Here is a 19,629-nt window from a genome sequence, read left to right as displayed (position 1 = left end):
CATGACAGGGATTTATAACACTAGTGGAATGAAAATGAGAGGGAATAACACCTCCCGGAAGATTTTTCTTCATTCAGGTCGTCGTTATCCGAGAAGGGGTTGGAATTTTTTATGTAACTTCTTCATTTTTTTTTTTTAATGTTTGAGTTGTTTCCAAGTTAGTTCATCACTCGGTCTGTTGGTGTTCCTTTATAAAACCAAGATAAGATTTTCGCTCCCAGTCTCCAGTCATTTCACATTAAATCTGGATTTACACTCTAGGTCTAAGTGCCCAATTCCCAATTTAGTGCCTGTATCCGATTTCTACTTACATAGACTTTAAAGTGACCCCTATCCGATATCACTGTATTTGCATTTACTGAACACCTGAAACAACCCAAAGTATACGTTGGTACAGAAACCCACACGTGAATATAATCATATATATATATATATAATATCATATCATATATATATATATATAATCAATGATACATCAATGATAATATAATTGTGTCTCCTAAGAAAACATTTGTATATTCTCAAAGGACAATACTATAGAAATAAAACTACTAGGGCGGCACGGCGGTCTAGTGGTTCGCGCGCAGACCTCACAGCTAGGAGACTAGGGTTCAATTCCACCCTCGAGTTTACATGTTTTCTCCGGGTACTCCGGTTTCCTCCCACATTCCAAAAAAACATGCTAGGTTAATTAGCGACTCCAAATTGTCCATAGGTATGAATGTGAGTGTGAATGGTTGTTTGTCTATATGTGCCCTGTGATTGGCTGCCCACCAGTCCAGGGTGTACCCCGCCTCTCGCCCCAAGAAGACAGCCGGTGACGACCGTCGTGAGGATAAGCGGTAGAAAATGAATGAACATTATTCCAACAGTAAAATATGGTGGTGGTAGTGTGATGGTCTGGGACTGTTTTGCTGCATCAGGACCTGGAAGACTCACTGTGATAAATGGAACCATGAATTATTGTTAATATGCAAATATGGGCTGCACGGTGATGGAGGGGTTAGCGCGTAGACCTCACAGCTCGGAGACCAGGGTTCAATTCCACCCTCGGCTATCTCTGTGTGGAGTTTGCATGTTCTCCCCGTGCATGCGTGGGTTTTCTCCGGGTACTCCGATTTCCTCCCACATTCCAAAAAAACATGCTAGGTTAATTAGCGACTCCAAATTGTCCATAGGTATGAATGTGAGTGTGAATGGTTGTTTGCTCTACAACTTAATACAAAAGGGCCAAAAATGAGCATAATCGGTCCCCTTTAATGTTTAAATCAGTGGTCTCAAACTAGCGGACCACGGGATGCTATTTTGAGGCCCCGATGCTAACAATGCTAACTTGCTAATTGGTTAAAATTATGAAGTTTCATTCATGTTCATTTTAAAAGGTTAAATAACTGTTAATACTGTTGATTAGGGGCTGCACGGCGGTTGAGTGGTTAGCGCGCAGACCTCTCCGGGTGCTCCGGTTTCCTCCCACATTCCAAAAACATGCTAGGTTAATTAGCGACTCCAAATTGTCCATAGGTATGAATGTGAGTGTGAATGGTTGTTTGTCTATATGTGCCCTGTGATTGGCTGGCGACCAGTCCAGGGTGTACCCCGCCTCTCGCCCCAAAAGACAGCTGGGATAGGCTCCAGCAACCCCCGTGACCCTTGTAAGGAAAAGCGGTAGAAAATGAATGAATGAATGTTAGGAGTGAGGCTCCACGGCGTTAGAGTGGTTAGCACACATGCCTCACAGCTAGGAAACCCAAGTTCAATTCCGCCCTCGGCCATCTCTGTGTGGAGTTTGCATGTTCTCCCCGTGCATGCGTGGGTTTTCTCCGGGTACTCCGGTTTCCTCCCACATTCCAAAAACATGCTAGGTTAATTAGCGACTCCAAATTGTCCATAGGTATGAATGTGAGTGTGAATGGTTGTTTGTCCTCTATATAGAGAGGATAAGCGGCATAGAATTTTTTTTCAGCTTAAAAGTCCTGTTCTGCTGCAGACACTCAGTACCAAATAAACAAAAAAAAATACATTTTGCAATATTCTGTACTATACAGTACGCAGTCTACCCTTGAACCATGTCCGTTATTCCCGCAGGCGCCAGTCCCTTCCGTTACCCTGAACAGGATATAGACAGTATTCAAAGCGGTATTTAAAAAACGGTCGGATTTCTTCACAGACCATCTGCACTGTGTGACATTTACTTTGGTTCGAGATCATTAACAATGTTGTCTTGCATGCAGTACATTCGAATCCCTGACCCACATCTATACCCCAACCTATTCATTAATCAGTCCATTTATTTTTATGGAAAAATACGTTTACAGTAGTTGAGCAGAGAAGTACAACGTTCTCATTGTTTCTTCTGCAATCATGTTCATTTCTGCTGCTCTCTCCGGTCCACACTGATGATCACCGTATTTGACGAGTCGGTGAAATGAACTTGTATAAGTGTTTTCTTAATTAGATGAAAATCCATCAACATTTAACACCACAAATGATGGTCATTTACTATAAAATTTGGCAACTAACGTTCTAAAATTGCTGTGATTTTGTACAAATATTCACAAATCAACATCAAGTTTTGGCTTTAGTTATATTTACTGTACATCAGGGGTCTCAAACTCAATTTACCTGGGGGCCACTGGAGCTAGAGTCTGGGGTAAGGCTGGGCCGCATCAGGTTTTCCAAAAAAAAACGCATTTATTAAAAACTTTTTCAGTGCTTTATTTCGGATTTTCTACAATAAAAGCTCTGATAAAACATTCCACTGTTCTCAAATATCTGAATTTTTATTTTTCTGCACAAAATAAGATGAAAAATAATTAAACAAATCAAGAATAAAGAAAATCAAGTAATAAATAAATATAATAATAATAATAAAACAGCAAATAATAAAAACGTAATAAACCACATATAGTTGGTGGGTAGACAAATTATTATTTTTCAGATTAAAATATAACAAAGCATTATTAGAGCCCTGTAGACATGACAAAACACGACTATAGTCACATTTATACTCTTTTTATTTACAACATATTGCGCAACTGCAGGGTCTTGAGACACATGCTAACTCGCAAACTAGAGAGCTAGCGACCTAAACGGTTGCCTTCAAGTTATTGCCTTTCAACTTAAATCGCCAAAAACTTACCACTTCCACACGGATAGCGAGGATAACTATTAACAGTTATTTAACCTTTAACATGAACATTAATTAAACGTAATAATATTTCTGGGTACATGATACCATACAGCATCCATATCAAACTTGCGCGGGGGTCGCACTAACATTAAACTTTCATATTTAAGGCGGGGGCCTCAAACTAGTGTCCGGCGGGCCACATTTGGCCCGCGGGCCGCGTTTTTGAGACCCCTGTTCTAAAGTATTTAAACCTTTAACAATATGGATTCTGTATGATATCATGTACCCAGAAAAAAAATATTACGTTTGATTCATGTTCATGTTAAAGGTTAAATAACTGTTAATAGTTATCCTCCCTATCCGTGTGGAAGTGGTAAGTTTTTGGCTATTTAAGTTGAAAGGAAATAACTTGAAGGCTACCGTTTAGGTCGCTATAGCTCTCTAGTTTGCGAGTTAGCATGTGTCTCAAGACTCTGCAGTTGCGCAATATGTGAATACCATACAGCATCCATATCAAACTTGCGCGGGGGTCGCATTACATAACATTAAACTTTCATATTTAAGGCGGGGGCCTCAAACTAGTGTCCGGCGGGCCACATATGGCCCTGCTTTAGAGTAACATCCAAATACCGTAGTGGTCTTTTTTTACCACAGCGAAAAAACTAGGTTGTCCCTCTGAAATGCATTCGCTGTAACTGACAAAAGCTTTATTTCATGTGGAAATGTATTGGTAGAGACAGTAACAACAGCCACTAGACCAGGGGTGGGCAAACTACGGCCCGGGGGCCACATCTGGCCCGCCAAGTGTTTGAATACGGCCCGCCCAATCATTCAAAAGTATTTAATTTAAACTCAACATACAACCTGGCATCATGGCCTGAGCCAACCTTTTGATGGTTGTATCAATTTCGTTGTTTGACATGGTCTGTTGTTTACAAAGTGCTCCTGAAAAAAGAGACACAAGCACATAATAATAATAATAACAATTAAAATAATAATTATTATATTATTATTATAACTATTATGATTATTATATTTATTATATTAATGCTAATTATTATATTAATTATATATAATAATATTGTTATATTTGCATATTTTACATAATAATATTATAATAATAATTATTTTAATTTTATTTTAATTATTATAATATTTTATTATTTTTAAAATATTTAAATATAAATATAAAATAATAAATAATAATAGCAGATTGCATGACAATTTTACAGATACAATAATACCAGGTGGACTGTTAAATATATAGTCCAATCCAATCCAATCCACTTTATTTATATAGCACATTTTATAAACAGAGTTTCCAAAGTGCTGCACAGACGAGTAAAAATAAAAAGTAATAATCCAAAACTAAAAGAGCATTTAAGAAATAAAATAATAAAATAGATATTAAAATATTAAAAACAAGAAACAAAGCAATAAAAGTATAAAAAATAGAACCAATTACAATAAAAACAAAGAACTAAAAGACACAGGACCATACGACTCACTCTGAGTTAAAAGCCAGAGAATAAAAGTGGGTTTTAAGACGAGACTTAAAGCTTTCGATATTGGGGGCCTTTTTTACTTGGGAGGGCAGAGAGTTCCATAGTTTGGGGCCGACCACAGAAAAGGCTCGGTCCCCCCTGGTCTTAAGTCTCGTCTTGGGCACCACAAGTTGGAGCTGGCCCTCGGACCTCAGTGACCGAGCTGGAGAGTAAACTTGGATGAGGTCCGAGATGTATTTGGGGGCCAGCCCATTCAACGCCTTAAAAACAAACAATAAAATCTTAAAATCAATCCTAAAACGAACAGGCAACCAATGAAGGGAGGCCAGAATTGGGGTGATGTGCTCCCTCTTTTTGGTTCCTGTTAAAAGCCGTGCCGCAGAGTTCTGGACTAACTGTAAGCGGGAGAGAGACTTTTGGCTAATTCCAGAGTAAAGTGCATTACAGTAGTCCAGACGTGATGAAATAAAAGCGTGCATGACTTGCTCAAAGTGTTGCAAAGATAAAAAAGATTTAATTTTAGATAAAAGCCGAAGATGATAAAAACAGGATTTTATAACTGCATTAATTTGTTTGTTGAGTTTAAAATCACTGTCTATTATGACGCCAAGGCTGGTGGCTGAGGGACGAATGTTGTTTTGGAGGGGACCGAAGTCTATAGGGGGGCCTTTATAGTTGAGGAGGATAGCTTCGGTCTTCTCCTCGTTAAGCATTAAAAAGTTGTGAGCCAACCAGGCCTTGACATCCCTTAAGCACTCAAGAAGGGGTGTCAGGGGGGCATGATTATTTTTTGCGAGTGGCAAGTACAGCTGGCAGTCGTCCGCATACAAGTGATAGGAGATGCCATGCTTTTTAAGTACTGCGCCAAGTGGGACCAGGTAGAGGGCAAATAAAATGGGCCCAAGAATTGATCCTTGCGGAACTCCACAGTCAAGCGGAGCAGTGGAGGAGTAAGATCCCCCAAGTCCCACGGCAAGGCATCTCCCTGACAGGTACGACCTAAACCACTCAAGAGCAGACCCCCTGACACCCACACAGTTCTCCAGGCGAGATAAAAGAATGGTATGGTCCACTGTGTCAAAAGCAGCAGTCAGGTCTAAAAGCACTAAAATGGCTGAACCACCAGAGTCAGTTATTAAAAATAGGTCGTTAAAAACCTTTAAAAGTGCAGACTCAGTGCTATGAAAAGCCCTGTAACCTGACTGAAAAGTGTCTAAAATCCCATTCTCATCTAAAAAAGGTTGCATCTGTGCAAGAACACTTCTTTCTAAAATCTTTGAGATGAGATAGTCTGCCCCCCCGGAAATTTTGTTATATCAATGCGGCCCGCGAGTCAAAAAGTTTGCCCACCCCTGCACTAGACAAAACTGTGAGCAAATGAATCCACTTTGACCCATACGTTATTGTGCCGGGTTCTCACATAAACACTGTTTGAGCTAGTCGAGCAGGGCGGCCTTACCGAGATTATTTGAGAGGTAAACAATTCCCCTGGATCTGGGTCACCGTGTGTGTGTGTGTGTCTTTGCGCGAATGTTTGAACTAAAACAGGATCATTAGATAAATCCAGAATTTTTCCCATTTCATCCATCTCCTGAGACCCATTTCATCTTCCCCGGTAGACATGCGGATATTGTGGCATTTAAGGCTATCCAAATCAACCGGGGGGTTTTACTGGCATCGAACCAACCGAACCAACCGAACCACCTAACCAAATATCATAACAAGTCTAACCTACCCTCAGGTTCAGTCATAGTTCAAAGCAAACCTACTGTACTATTTACTCTCTATTGGACCGTCTTTCACAAAGTTTGTGTACAACACGGGTCTCAAACATGCGACCCGCGGGCCAAATGTGGCCCGCAGGACACTAGTTTGAGGCCCCCCGCGCAAGTTTGATATGGATGCTGTATGGTATCATGTACCCAGAAAAAAATTATCACGTTTGATTAATGTTCATGTTAAAGGTTAAATAACTGTTAATAGTTATCCTCCCTATCCGTGTGGAAGTGGTAAGTTTTTGGCTATTTAAGTTTAAAGGAAATAACTTGGAGGTTACCGTTTAGGTCGCTATAGCTCTCTAGTTTGCGAGTTAGCATGTGTCTCAAGACCCTGCAGTTGCGCAATATGTTGTAAATAAAAAAAAGTATAAATGTGCAGTTTGTGCAATTTTGTGCAGAAAAATAAATATTAAGATATTTGAGAAGAGTGGAATGTTTCCTCCCACATTCCAAAAACATGCTAGGTTAGTTAGCGACTCCAAATTGTCCATAGTTATGAATGTGAGTGTGAATGGTTGTTTGACTATATGTGCCCTGTGATTGGCTGGCCACCAGTCCAGGGTGGAAGACCCTGAAGACAGCTGGGATAGGCTCCAGCATCCCTTGCGACCCTCGTGAGGATAAACGGTAGATGAATGAATGAAATGAAATGAATGAATAATAATAGACATCAAGGCTGCACGGTGGTCGAGTGGTTAGCACGTATGCCTCACAGCTAGGAAACCCGAGTTCAATCCCACCCTCTGTGTGGGTTTTCTCCGGGTACTCCGGTTTCCTCCCACATTCCAAAAACATGCTAGGTTAATTAGCGACTCCAAATTGTCCATAGGTATGAATGTGAGTGTGAATGGTTGTTTGTCTATATGTGCCCTGTGATTGGCTGGCACCCAGTCCAGGGTGTACCCCGCCTCTCGCCCCAAAGACAGCTGGGATAGGCTCCGGCAACCCCCGTGACCCTTGTAAGGAATAACGGTAGAAAATAAATGAATGAATGTTAGGAATGAGGCTGCACGGTGGTCGAGTGGTTAGCACACATGCCTCACAGCTAGGAAACCCAAGTTCAATTCCGCCCTCGGCCATCTCTGTGTGGAGTTTGCATGTTCTCCCCGTGCATGCGTGGGTTTTCTCCGGGTACTCCGGTTTCCTCCAACATTCCAAAAAAACATGCTAGGTTAATTAGCGACTCCAAATTGTCCATAGGTATGAATGTGAGTGTGAATGGTTGTTTGTCTATATGTGCCCTGTGATTGGCTGGCCACCAGTCCAGAGTGTACCCCGCCTCTAGTGGGGATAAGCGGCATAGAAAATGGATGAATGGATGACATTTTTTCAGCTGTACCCTACCCTCAGGTTCAGTCGTAGTTCAAAGCAAACCTACTGTAGTATTTTCCCTGGCAGAGTACTCCATTGGACCGTTTCTCACATAGTTTGTGTACAGCATCACTTCAAGATCACACATCAGAGTATTTGTAGCCTTTTTGAACTCATCTTCCAATATTCAGACCTGGCCTCTTTTCACAGCACTTGACTTTGTTTTGTTTGGGCTCCAAGACCACCTCCGTTCCAGACCCATCTGGGTTTCAGGACTTGAGCCTGGAACTACCATTCATGCTGCTCGTCATGTCTTCTCCACGAGTGGTGAATATCCCGCATGTTGTAATAGCAAAAGTTCGAGTTCAAAGATACAGTTGTCGACTGCGAATGCCAAGTCATGCTTGTGCAACACGATGGAAGATTTACAGCGTCGGTTTTTTTTCGGTCCGTGTAAATTCTTGGCGATGGTTGTGATTTGTAATTTCCGTGAATGTGATGAGGTTTAACGGCTTTCCATATGACGAGTGTAAGCGGACCCCGGCCAACGTGTGATCGCTGATGTCCTCCTTTGCAATCAGATCTGAACGGGACAAAGATTAAGATGAATTATTTGGACCGAGACACAGTACGGTTACTGTAGGTCAATGATGAAAAAAAAAAATTAAGGTCACTCAACATTCTCACAGCAGCCCACCCAGAGGTACTGCCCCACAGTTTGAAAGGCACTCCACTAGACCAATGGTTTTTCCGCATATGAGCCGTTATGTACGATCCCTTATTTATGAATGGAATATTTGCATAGCTAAAGCAGCTTATGACCTTTTCAATACGGATTTTTCACATTAGAGCCCTCTAGACATGAAATAGCACCCCTATAGGCACTTTTACACTTTTTATTTAAATTATATAATTATATATATTTTTATATAATATTGTTATATTATCTATATATATTTTTTAAATATTTTCACATTTGGTGTGTAGTCATTATTAACTTAAAATTTGTAAAAAAAAAAATATATAGAGAGTGGTTAGCACACAGGCCTCACCTAGCTAGGAGACCAGGGTTTGATTCCACCCTCTGCCATCTCTGTGTGGAGTTTGTTCTCCCCGTGCGTGCGTGGGTTTTCTCCGGGTACTCCGGTTTCCTCCCACATTCCAAAAACATGCTAGGTTAATTAGCATGACTCCAAATTGTCCATAGGTATGAATGTGAGTGTGAATGGTTGTTTGTCTATATGTGCCCTGTGATTGGCTGGCCACCAGTCCAGGGTGTACCCTGCGTCTCGCCCAAAAGACAGCTGGGATAGGTTCCAGCACCCCCCGCGACCCTTGTGAGGAAAAGCAGTAGAAAATGAATGAATAATAATGTAGGCTGCACGGTGGTCAAGTGGTTAGCGCTGATTTTCTCCGGGTACTCCGGTTTCCTCCCACATTCCAAAAACATGCTAGGTTAATTAGCGACTCCAAATTGTCCATATAGGTATGAATGTTGATGCTGTTGAATTTGAAAACAACGTTCTACCATAAGTGCGCAGGCCCCCACGGATAGGAGACCCGAGTTCAATATAAAATATATAGATGTATAAAAGAATACAAAATACATCCGTATAGATCAGGGGTCTCAAACACGCGGCCAAATGTGGCCCGCAGGACACTAGTTTGAGGCCCCCGTCTTGCTAAGAAAGTTTAATGTAAAAAAAAAAAAATTTTTTTGTTAACTCGGGTCTCCTGTCTGTGGGACTTGTGCACTTATGGTAGAACGTTGTTTTCAAATTCAACATCATATGAGACAAACTACTTGTAAAGTTAATAACATTGAGCGGCATGTTTATTGGAATCATCGGGGATTTAATTGAATATGTATGACCTTCATTTCATATCTCAAACATCTTCCATCTGACTTTTAAAAAAATCATGTTCAGCGTATTATTGGCTGAGGTCTTTTGCTTTCAAGTCATCCGGAACAAGAAGGTTGGAATATTTAGTTCCTCCTCCTCCTCGGTTGGCTGGTTGGCTGGTTGTCCGGGTCCTAACGATGACATCAAGCATGCAGACTTGGTTTCTGTGGCCTCTGATCTGCAGGCACAGAGAAGGGGCAGCTCTGAGCTCATTCTGGAAGGAAGTCGCTTCACAACTGGAACTTTCAGGACAGAGACATCAACATCTGGCTAAGAGAGGCAGGATGCGTGCGAGCCAGGTATGGATGTAAACCATGGAAAAAGATCATCATGATTTGGATTGCGGCAGCCGAGCTTGCGTTGTAGGCGCCGCCTTCTTTGGCGTTCCGACCTTGACTCGAGCACCTTGTGTTTCCCAGTGTCACATCCTATATACGGGAGGCGCCCTTAAGTTCAGGATCTAGGTCAAGCAGCTGTCATGTACGGTGCTGCCTTATTCAGGAGATGACGTCAGAGACCATTATCAAATGTTTGTCCTTTTTTTTTCCTTTTAATGTCTTCTTCCCGCCGGCAGCGGGAATGTGCTTTCTGTCGTACGACGGGAATAAAAAGTCAGCTTGGAAAAAAATAGTGTGTATTCAAGCATTTTGTACTATAAAGTGGCTATTTATACTGTTATTGTTGTGTCTGTGGAGAGCTGATTCACTGTGTAAATACACGGTGTGTGGCATCGAACCACGGCACTCTGCACAGCGCAACCTCAGCCAAGGTATAAAGACTGTGGTCTCGATATCAACACAATCATTTCCTGCTAAATAGAAAGAAATTTGAAAGGGGATCTAATATGCTAATTTTTTTTTTAACCCTTTGTGGACTCCTATAGAGCAGGTACACACAATAACCAACACAGAAAGCTTTCTAGATCTTCCAGAATGTGCACCGACTGTATTTTTTTGGATTTGTGCTGCCCGCCAAAATGGTGTGTTTTAATTTATTCCAACGACAACCCGTCTCCGGATACGCCCACTTTGCTGTGATCACTACAAGCTAATCAAAATATTTAGTTTCACATACAATTTTCAACAAACTTTAAGATATTGTTTATGTTTCGGGCTATTTTCATAAAAATAAAAAAATATGGGGCATAACAGGAAATCTTGGTTGCACGGCGGTCGAGTGGTTAGCGCGAAGACCTCACAGCTACATAGTTCAATCCTACCCTGCGTGGAGTTTGCATGTTCTCCGGGTTTTCTCCGGGTACTCTGGTTTCCTCCCACATTCCAAAAAACATGCTAGGTTAATTAGCAACTCCAAATTGTGAGTGTGAATGGTTGTTTGTCTAAATGTGCCCTGTGATTGGCTCGCCACCAGTACAGAATGTACCCCGCCTCTCTCGCCTGAAGACAGCTGGGATAGGCTCCAGCACCCCCGCGACCCTCGTGAGGATAAGCGGTAGAAAATGAATGAACATTATTCCAACAGTAAAATATGGTGGTGGTAGTGTGATGGTCTGGGACAGTTTTGCTGCATCAGGACCTGGAAGACTCACTGTGATAAATGGAACCATGAATTATTGTTAATATGCAAATATGGGCTGCACGGCGGACAAGTGGTTAGCTCGCTCGTGGTTTCCAAAAACATGCTAGGTTAATTAGCGACTCCAAATTGTCCAAATTGTCACAGGTATGCTGTGCAGAACGCTTCCACTGATCTTGTCTGGTATGGTTCATCTTTGTTGACTGTCTGACAGGCCAGATAAGTAAGATCCAGATGTGTTTGTGCAAGGATAAATGTCAGAACCGGCCAAGAAAACGTCCAAATCCCCCACAGCGCAGGTAGGACCGTCTGCCTGCCTGCCTGCCTGTCTGAGGCACACGACCCCCCCTCCCCAGGTTGCTCACATGAGCTCAGCTTCCAGGTCGAGCAACACGGGCTCAAGTAATTGACCCAAATCAAACACTCGGCGGTATAAAAAAAAAAGAGCGCTGAGGTCAAGTTTTGTTCTTTTGAGTTTAGTTTTAATACTTCCTGTGGCCGGGTTCATCACACAGGAAGTTGTTTCAGACCAGACTAGTTCATTATGAAGTCAAGTAGACTAAATAGGTGATGGGCCTATTTCTCGGGAAAAACTCAGAACTGGATCTTTTCAATCTTTTTTAAAAAATTTTAATTTTTTTTAACATTTTTTAATTTTTTTTTAAATTTTTAAATTTTTTTAAATTTTTTTAATTTTTTTAAAATATTTTTTTTTCATTTTCAACCGTGTTTCTTTGTTAAAGTGCTAAATAATCTACTCTTTCTGAAAAAAAAAATTCTTCTGTATGAGTAAGGGTCATGGCTTTTTGACCTGCAGCAGATGTTAGTCGAGAAGACTTATGCTTTTATTATTGACTTAATTCCTACAAATTGATTAATTAAGCAAAGTTATGACCTAAGACACAATGCTCGTCTCTGTGGAGTATTATTTTCTGTTGCACGCGCTCGCCGCGCTAAACCAATTTCACGCCGATGCACACGCAACGCTGATGATTGTCACTCGTCGCTCTGAGATCATATGTTTATGGTCTTGTGATGGCTGTGATTGACAGGACCCAAGTGAGACGGGGACCCCCTGACTCCTCCCCTCAGCTGACCGGGACCTCCCGTACTGTGAAGCGTTATCCGTCATCCTCTGGGCCTATCACCTCCAACGCTCTACCCAACGGCAACGCCCACGGAATCGAGCACAGGAACGGACACAGACACGGACATGGCAACGTACACTTCAGGCCACCCGGTGACAATCAGCTGCATGGGCAATTTAACAACGCGTTATCACCAGCAGGTAAAAATAAAAACTAGCCGACTGCTAACTGTGAAAAAGAACAACATGAATCTTCTCTCCGCTGTTTCATGCTCACTTGACATTTTCACTCAGCCTTGCCTCGTCAAAACAAACACAACGCTCTGTGCCGAGAATACATACTGACACTTCCTGCGGTGTCACTGCTGACTGCAACATTGGCCACAAGAAAGAAAAAAAACCAAATACTGGCAACGTCCCAGATTGGACTTGATACATGTGTTCAGCTGTGTGGCTCATATGCATGCGTTACATACAGTACAGTACATTATACAGTACAATATAACATATGGTTTACATTATTATATTCATTCATTCATTCATTCATTCATTCATTTTCTACCGCTTATCCTCACGAGGGCTTCTCTTCTTGTCCTCTTGTCGTCGGGCAACCCTGGACTGGTCTGCGCGCAAACCACTTGACCGTCGTGCCGCCCTATTTATTTATTTATTTATTTTATTATTAAAAAAAATTTTTTTTTATTATTTAATTTTAATTTTAATTTTAATTTTAATTTTAATTTTAATTTTAATTTTAATTTTAATTTTAATTTTAATTTTAATTTTAATTTTAATTTTAATTTTAATTTTAATTTTCGCTGGCCGAGGGTGGGATTGAACTTGGGTCTCCTAGCTATAAAGCTTGCGAGCTAACCACTTGTCCGCCGTGCAGCCCATATTTGCATATTAACAATAATTCATGGTTCCATTTATGACAGTGAGTCTTCCAGGTCCTGATGCAGCAAAACAGTCCCAGACCATCACACTACCACCACCATATTTTACTGTTGGAATAATGTTCATTCATTTTCTACCGCTTATCCTCACGAGGGTCGTCACCGGCTGTCTTGGGGCGAGAGGCGGGGTACACCCTGGACTGGTGGCCAGCCAATCACAGGGCACATATAGTCAAACAACCATTCACACTCACATTCATACTACCTATGGACAATTTGGAGTCGCTAATTAACCTAGCATGTTTTTGGAATGCGGGAGGAAACCGGAGTACCCGGAGAAAACCAGCGCTAACCACTCGATCACCGTGCAGCCTACATTATTATATATATATATATATTTATTTGTACCTTTCATGGGTTACCAGGGTACCAGCAGGCCCATCATTCCACAACATCTGCTTGCCCTCACCTCTCGTTGCCCCCTTCACTCATACACACGTCTGAAACACCCTCTGGGAAAGATAAAGGCCCTGGAGAGTAGCCGGGTATCTGTTGCGTGTTGGCTGGCCCGTAATGCAGTTCGAGCGCGCCAATGGCGAGCATCAGGACACGCCCCTTGTGCATTTATAAACTGCCCACCGGTTCGCCAAGAGACGAGTCGAGTATCACAGAAAGTCTGAAGGCGACGGCATGGAACTGGCCTCCGGTCTACCTTTGATATTGATCCTCATCAACCGGCTGTGTGTGTGCTTCCCAGGATCCAACCTCACCTCCAATCTGGACCGCATCAAGATCGTGTTCACGCCCACGATGTGCCGCAAGGTATGCAGCGGTGGGCACTGCTATAACAGCTGTGAGAAAGGGGACGTGACCACCGTCTACAGCGAGACGTCGCAGCAGCAGCAGCAGCAACAACAACAAACGAAGACGACGGGATTCAGACTCTGTAAGTGTCAAAGGTCATCGCTCATGTCTTACTTTCACTTTCTGTTACTTTCTAATACTTTTCTGATTCTCACACACATTCCTTGCACTTCCATTCTTGGGCTTTTTTTTATACTTTATTTTCATATTTTTATTAAGGCGGCACGCAGACCTCACAGCTAATACCACCCACAGCCATCTCCGGTACTCCGGTTTCCTCCCACATTCCAAAAACATGCTAGGTTAATTAGCGACTCCAAATTGTCCATAGGTATGAATGTGAGTGTGAATGGTTGTTTGCCTATATGTGCCCTGTGATTGGCTGGCCACCAGTCCAGGGTGTACCCCGCCTCTCGCCCCAAAAGACAGCTGGGATAGGCTCCAGCACCCCCGCGACCCTACTGTCACTGTATATGGATATACAATGTATATACAATGTATATACAATGTAATAAAAAGATCGATGCACACGTACATAAAAATAAAAAATAAAAAATAGAAAATAGAAAATAGAAAATAGAAAATAGAAAATAGAAAATAGAAAATAGAAAATAGAAAATAGAAAATAGAAAATAAAAAATAAATAAAAAATTAAAATTGACAATTGACAATTGAAAATTAACAATTAAAAATTGAAAATTGAAAATAAAATTAAAAATTAAAAATTAAAAATTAAAAATTAAAAATTAAAAATTAAAAATTAAAAATAGAGCCTCATTTCATAAAATGTACCCCACCTCTCACCCCAAAGACGAGGGGCTCCATAGGCTGAATTAAAAATTAAAAATTAAAAATTAAAAATTAAAAATTAAAAATTAAAAATTAAAAATTAAAAATTAAAAATTAAAAATTAAGCCTCATTTCATAAAATGTACCCTGCCTCTCACCCCAAAGACGAGGGGCTCCATAGGCTCCAGCACCCCCTGTGACCCTTGTGAGGAAAAATCAGTAGAAAACGAATGAATGAATAACAGAAAATCTGTAGCAATCATGCATTTAAATATCAATAATCTGTCTTACGTGTACGTGAACCACCTCCTTATGAGTTTTAATAGAAATCTGCATTGCAGTTTATGTGTACTAATACTAGTAACCAACTCAAAGCTAACCATTTAACCCTAACCCTAACATCAAGTAACATGAAGAGCAATACAAACACTCAAAACAAAACAAAAAGGGGTGCAATTTTGGTCATTTCCTTGATTTTTGTACGTGAACGGTGTCCATTTCACCCATTTTTCTCCACATGTCTTCTTCAGTCCTCAATCTATGTGTCATAGATTTATAGATCTATGTGGGGTTTTTTTTTCCTATTCTTGGGCTTTTTATTGGGTGGGAATGACAAAATGGGTTCCCAGTAGCATTCCCGTCTATCCCGTATACAAAGCTCCAAAAGCTGGCGTTTTCGCTAAGAATTCTCACCGTCAAACAGAAACAGAGGCAAGGAAAACAGTCTAGAAAAGACGTAGAGCAGATTAAAAGAGTGGAGGATAATCTCTCCTACCACACACACACACTTCAGTATGGTGGTCCCACGCTCCCACCACTTAGCCCCATCTCTCTGTGGTTTACACCTCTCGGTTAGCCCCGGTCGTTAACCATTTAACATGCTCACTGGGAGAGTTTTCTAGAATGAAGAACTGGACCTGGATGCCAGAAAGAGCAGCATGGACAAGATTTTATTTATAGGGATTACATTAAAGCTGCCATTTATCCTCTTAATTCACACAGTAGTGTCCATGGGAAGGGTGGAGGCAGTCAATGCCAATGGCAGGGGTCATGACCTTGCGTGTTTTTTTTTTGTTTTTTTTTTACTAGTATTTTCTTCAGTCGCAAAGTCCTGCTGAGGCTCAGACTAATTAGTGCTTTGGATTAGAAGCGAGGGGTGCACATACCACACACATACAAAGCTTCTCTAGTTACATAAAAACAGTTAAAAGACCTTCACCCAAGAGCACTATTGTAGGACATAACATTAGGTACACCTGGACATTTCAGTATACCCGATTAAAAAAAAAACTGTTGTGGTGCCAGGTATCGGTGTGTGTGTGTGTGTGTGTGTGTAATGAAATAGCACTAAATATTGCATTTATTATTATATCCAATATCCAATGTTTGGATATTTATATATTTTCCCAGCATCAGCGTCAGCAAGTTGCATCTGGATATTTTTATTTTTATTATCTGTTATTTTTATTTTTATTTTCTGTTATTTTTATTTTTATTTTTGTTATCTGTTTTTTTATTTTTATTTTTATTTTTATTTTTATTTTTATTTTTATTTTTATTTTTATTTTTTTAATTTTAATTTTAATTTTAATTTTAATTTTAATTTTAATTTTAATTTTAATTTTAATTTTAATTTTAATTTTAATTTTAATTTTAATTTTAATTTTAATTTTAATTTTAATTTTACGGTAATATTTTTTCAACAGCTGTTAGAACGACTGATTAAATATAGTTGTAAGTAAACCAATAAAAAAAAAATATTGTAAAGGCCCCCAACATCGAAAGACTTAAGTCTCATCTTAAAAGCCACTTTTATTCTATGGCTTTTAACTCGGAGTGAGTCGTATGGTCCTGTGTCTTTTAGTTCTTTCTTTTTATTTTGATTGGTTTTATTTTTTTATACTTTTATTGCTTTGCTTCTTGTTTTTAAATATTTTAAAATCTATTTTACTATTTTTTTTCTTATTTGATGTTTTTGGATTAAATTCAATTTGTACCTTTTATTTATTTATTGTATTTTATTTTTACTTTTTATTTTTCTAGTCTTTGCAGCACTCTAGAAACATAAGTAAAACTAAAATAAACTAAAATTGCATAAAATATGTTTTTTTTTAAAAATCTTAAACATTTTTAACATATTCCAAAACTGCTAAATGCAAAGAAAAATTCACTTTTTTAAAAAAAAAAATCAGTTATTACTGTCTAATTAAAGCCATGGGAAAAATGACCACACCTGCTATATTTTATGTCGTTAACAATATAGATGCGCCCCAAATTTGGGGGCTGCGTCCCTTGGGGGACCCAGCCTCCCTGGCCTTTGGAGGTGATGCCTTCAGAGGCACCTCTGAAAGCTGCGTCAACCCTTATTAAATAAGACGGCTGAGCCTTCGGGAGATTTCTTGGTTGCATCATATGCTCCCACCCTGATGCTTCAGTCACGATTCTATGGGGCTACACGTTAGCATTAATAACGTCATGCATTTTCATTTGAAGGTCCCAAGAAACGTAACATATATGGGTGTTGGATGTGCCGCCATATTTCAGTATTTTTAATAGAGAGCAGAATCTATTGCTTATACTTTAAGTGTGGTTGAATTCTTAGAAAACTGCACACCCTATAAAGCAGGAGTGGGTAAACTACGGGCCCGGGGGTCACATGCGGCCCACCAAGCGTTTGAATCCGGCCCACCAGTTGCTTTTTAAGTATTTTAACTTTTAACATACATGACTTGCAAGTCGGATGTCTTATTAAAAAAAAAATTAAATTTAGTAGTTTGATGTGGTCTGTAGTTTAAAGTACTCCTGAAAAAGGGGACATGAGAACATACAGTTGATAGTATAACACTTTTATATATAAAATTAGACAAAAAATCAAGGCAAATTATAAGCAAGAAATAGTATGTGTGTATTAAATATATGTTCTGGCCCCCTGGATAATTTTGTGAACTCAATGTTCACAGATGTAATATAATTTAAGTTTTTTTATTTTTTTTTTTAAATAAAAAAAATTGTTTTAATTGTTTTAATTTTTTTAATGGTTTAATTTCATTTGAACATGCATCAGATTACAATTGAATGCATCACATAATCAGTTCACAGTTCCACATGTCCAAAAGGAGTAGGAAGAAGCAAAGCTTACTAAATCCTACCCCTCCATCTGGTACTTTTACAATCAGTAACTGTTACATTTGTTCACTTCCTGCTTTCCTAATATAATTTAATTTTATTTAATTGTATTTTTTAATAAAAAATTTTTTTTTTAATTTTTTTAATTAAAAAATGCATCAGAAAAAACATGTTTTTAATTTTTTTAAATTTTTTTAATAGTTTTATTTCATTTGAACATGCATCAGATTACAATTGAATGCATCACATAATCAGTTCACAGTTCCACATGTCCAAAAGGAGTAGGAAGAAGCAAAGCTTATTAAATCCTACCCCTCCATCTGGTACTTTTACAATCACTAACTGTTACATTTGTTCACTTCCTGCTTTCCTAATATAATTTAATTTTATTTCATTGTACTTTTTTTATTTAAAAAATTGTTTTAATTTTTTTTATTAAAAAATACATCAGAAAAAACATGTTTTTAATTTTTTTTTATTTTTTTAATAGTTTTATTTCATTTGAACATGCATCAGATTACAATTGAATGCATCCCATAATCAGTTCACAGTTCCACATGTCCAAAAGGAGTAGGAAGAAACAAAGCTTATTAAATCCTACCCCTCCATCTGGTACTTTTACAATCACTAACTGTTACATTTGTTCACTTCCTGCTTTCCTAATATAATTTAATTTTATTTAATTGTACTTTTTTAATTTAAATTTTTTTTTTTAATTTTTTAAATTAAAAAATACATCAGAAAAAATGTTTTTAATTTTTTTAATGGTTTTATTTCATTTGAACATGCATCAGATTACAATTGAATGCATCCCATAATCAGTTCACAGTTCCACATGTCCAAAAGGAGTAGGAAGAAGCAAAGCTTATTAAATCCTACCCCTCCATCAGGTACTTTTACAATCAGTAACTGTTACATTTGTTCACTTCCTGCTTTCCTAATGTAATTTAATTTTATTTCATTGTATTTTTTTAATTAAAAACTTTTTTTTAATGTTTTTTAATTTTTTTTATGTTTTTTTTTCATTTGAATATGCATCAGATCCCTGAGATCATATTTCTCCTCTCTTGTAGAGAAGTATTGAATTACATTTTTAGCTAATTGGTTATTTTTTAGCCTTATGCATTATTTTAGCTCTTTGAAGATGAACTATATCAGCAAGTTGAAGTATTTGTGATTTTAGAAATAAGGACTTAGTATGTTCTCTGTAGGCGGCATTATGAATTATCCTTACTGACCTTTTTTTTGCAGTACATTTAGCCAGTGAAGATTGCTTTTATAGTTATTAGCCCATATTTTCCACACAATAAGTAAGATATGGTAGAACCAGAGAGCAATAAAGAGTGTGGAGTGATTTTTTTGCTTTGTTCAATATTGAAATATTTCTGGCCATTTTATGTGTTATATGTGTAATATGAGGTTGACATATGTATATTGACATAGCATCACTGTGTGTATTAAAGGTAAGTCATGTTCCACGTCCTGTTATGGCTTGGGTGTGCGTGTTCATCAAGGAATGTCAAGAAGATAGCAAACAGTTATCTCATGCTTTTGTTATGCACCCAGTAAATGGTGGATAATTATAACAGGTTCCCTTGGTACGCACAACAATTACTGCGTGTTAAAGCATCATATTGGATAAAAGTCTGTTTATGAGGTAACAAAACATGAGGATGTGCTGTGTTTGTTTTTTTTTTTTTTCG

The 19,629-nt window shown here is 38.9% G+C and overlaps 1 protein-coding gene across 3 annotated transcripts in view; it reads left to right on the top strand.

Moving 5' to 3' along the window:
- The window catches only part of LOC131140425 (latent-transforming growth factor beta-binding protein 2-like), a 168,952-nt gene that overhangs the window by 51,435 nt on the left and 97,888 nt on the right, over positions 1–19,629 (top strand). For all 3 annotated transcript variants that reach the window (XM_058090847.1, XM_058090846.1, XM_058090845.1), the window contains exons 4-5: positions 12,217–12,452; positions 13,905–14,093. In XM_058090847.1, the coding sequence (XP_057946830.1) occupies positions 12,217–12,452; positions 13,905–14,093 (425 nt within the window). The remainder of the gene's footprint in view (positions 1–12,216; positions 12,453–13,904; positions 14,094–19,629) is intronic.

The sequence above is a fragment of the Doryrhamphus excisus genome, chromosome 13 (assembly GCF_030265055.1).
Source record: "Doryrhamphus excisus isolate RoL2022-K1 chromosome 13, RoL_Dexc_1.0, whole genome shotgun sequence".
Taxonomy (NCBI): Eukaryota; Metazoa; Chordata; class Actinopteri; order Syngnathiformes; family Syngnathidae; genus Doryrhamphus; species Doryrhamphus excisus.
This window is presented reverse-complemented; position numbering and strand designations above follow the sequence as displayed.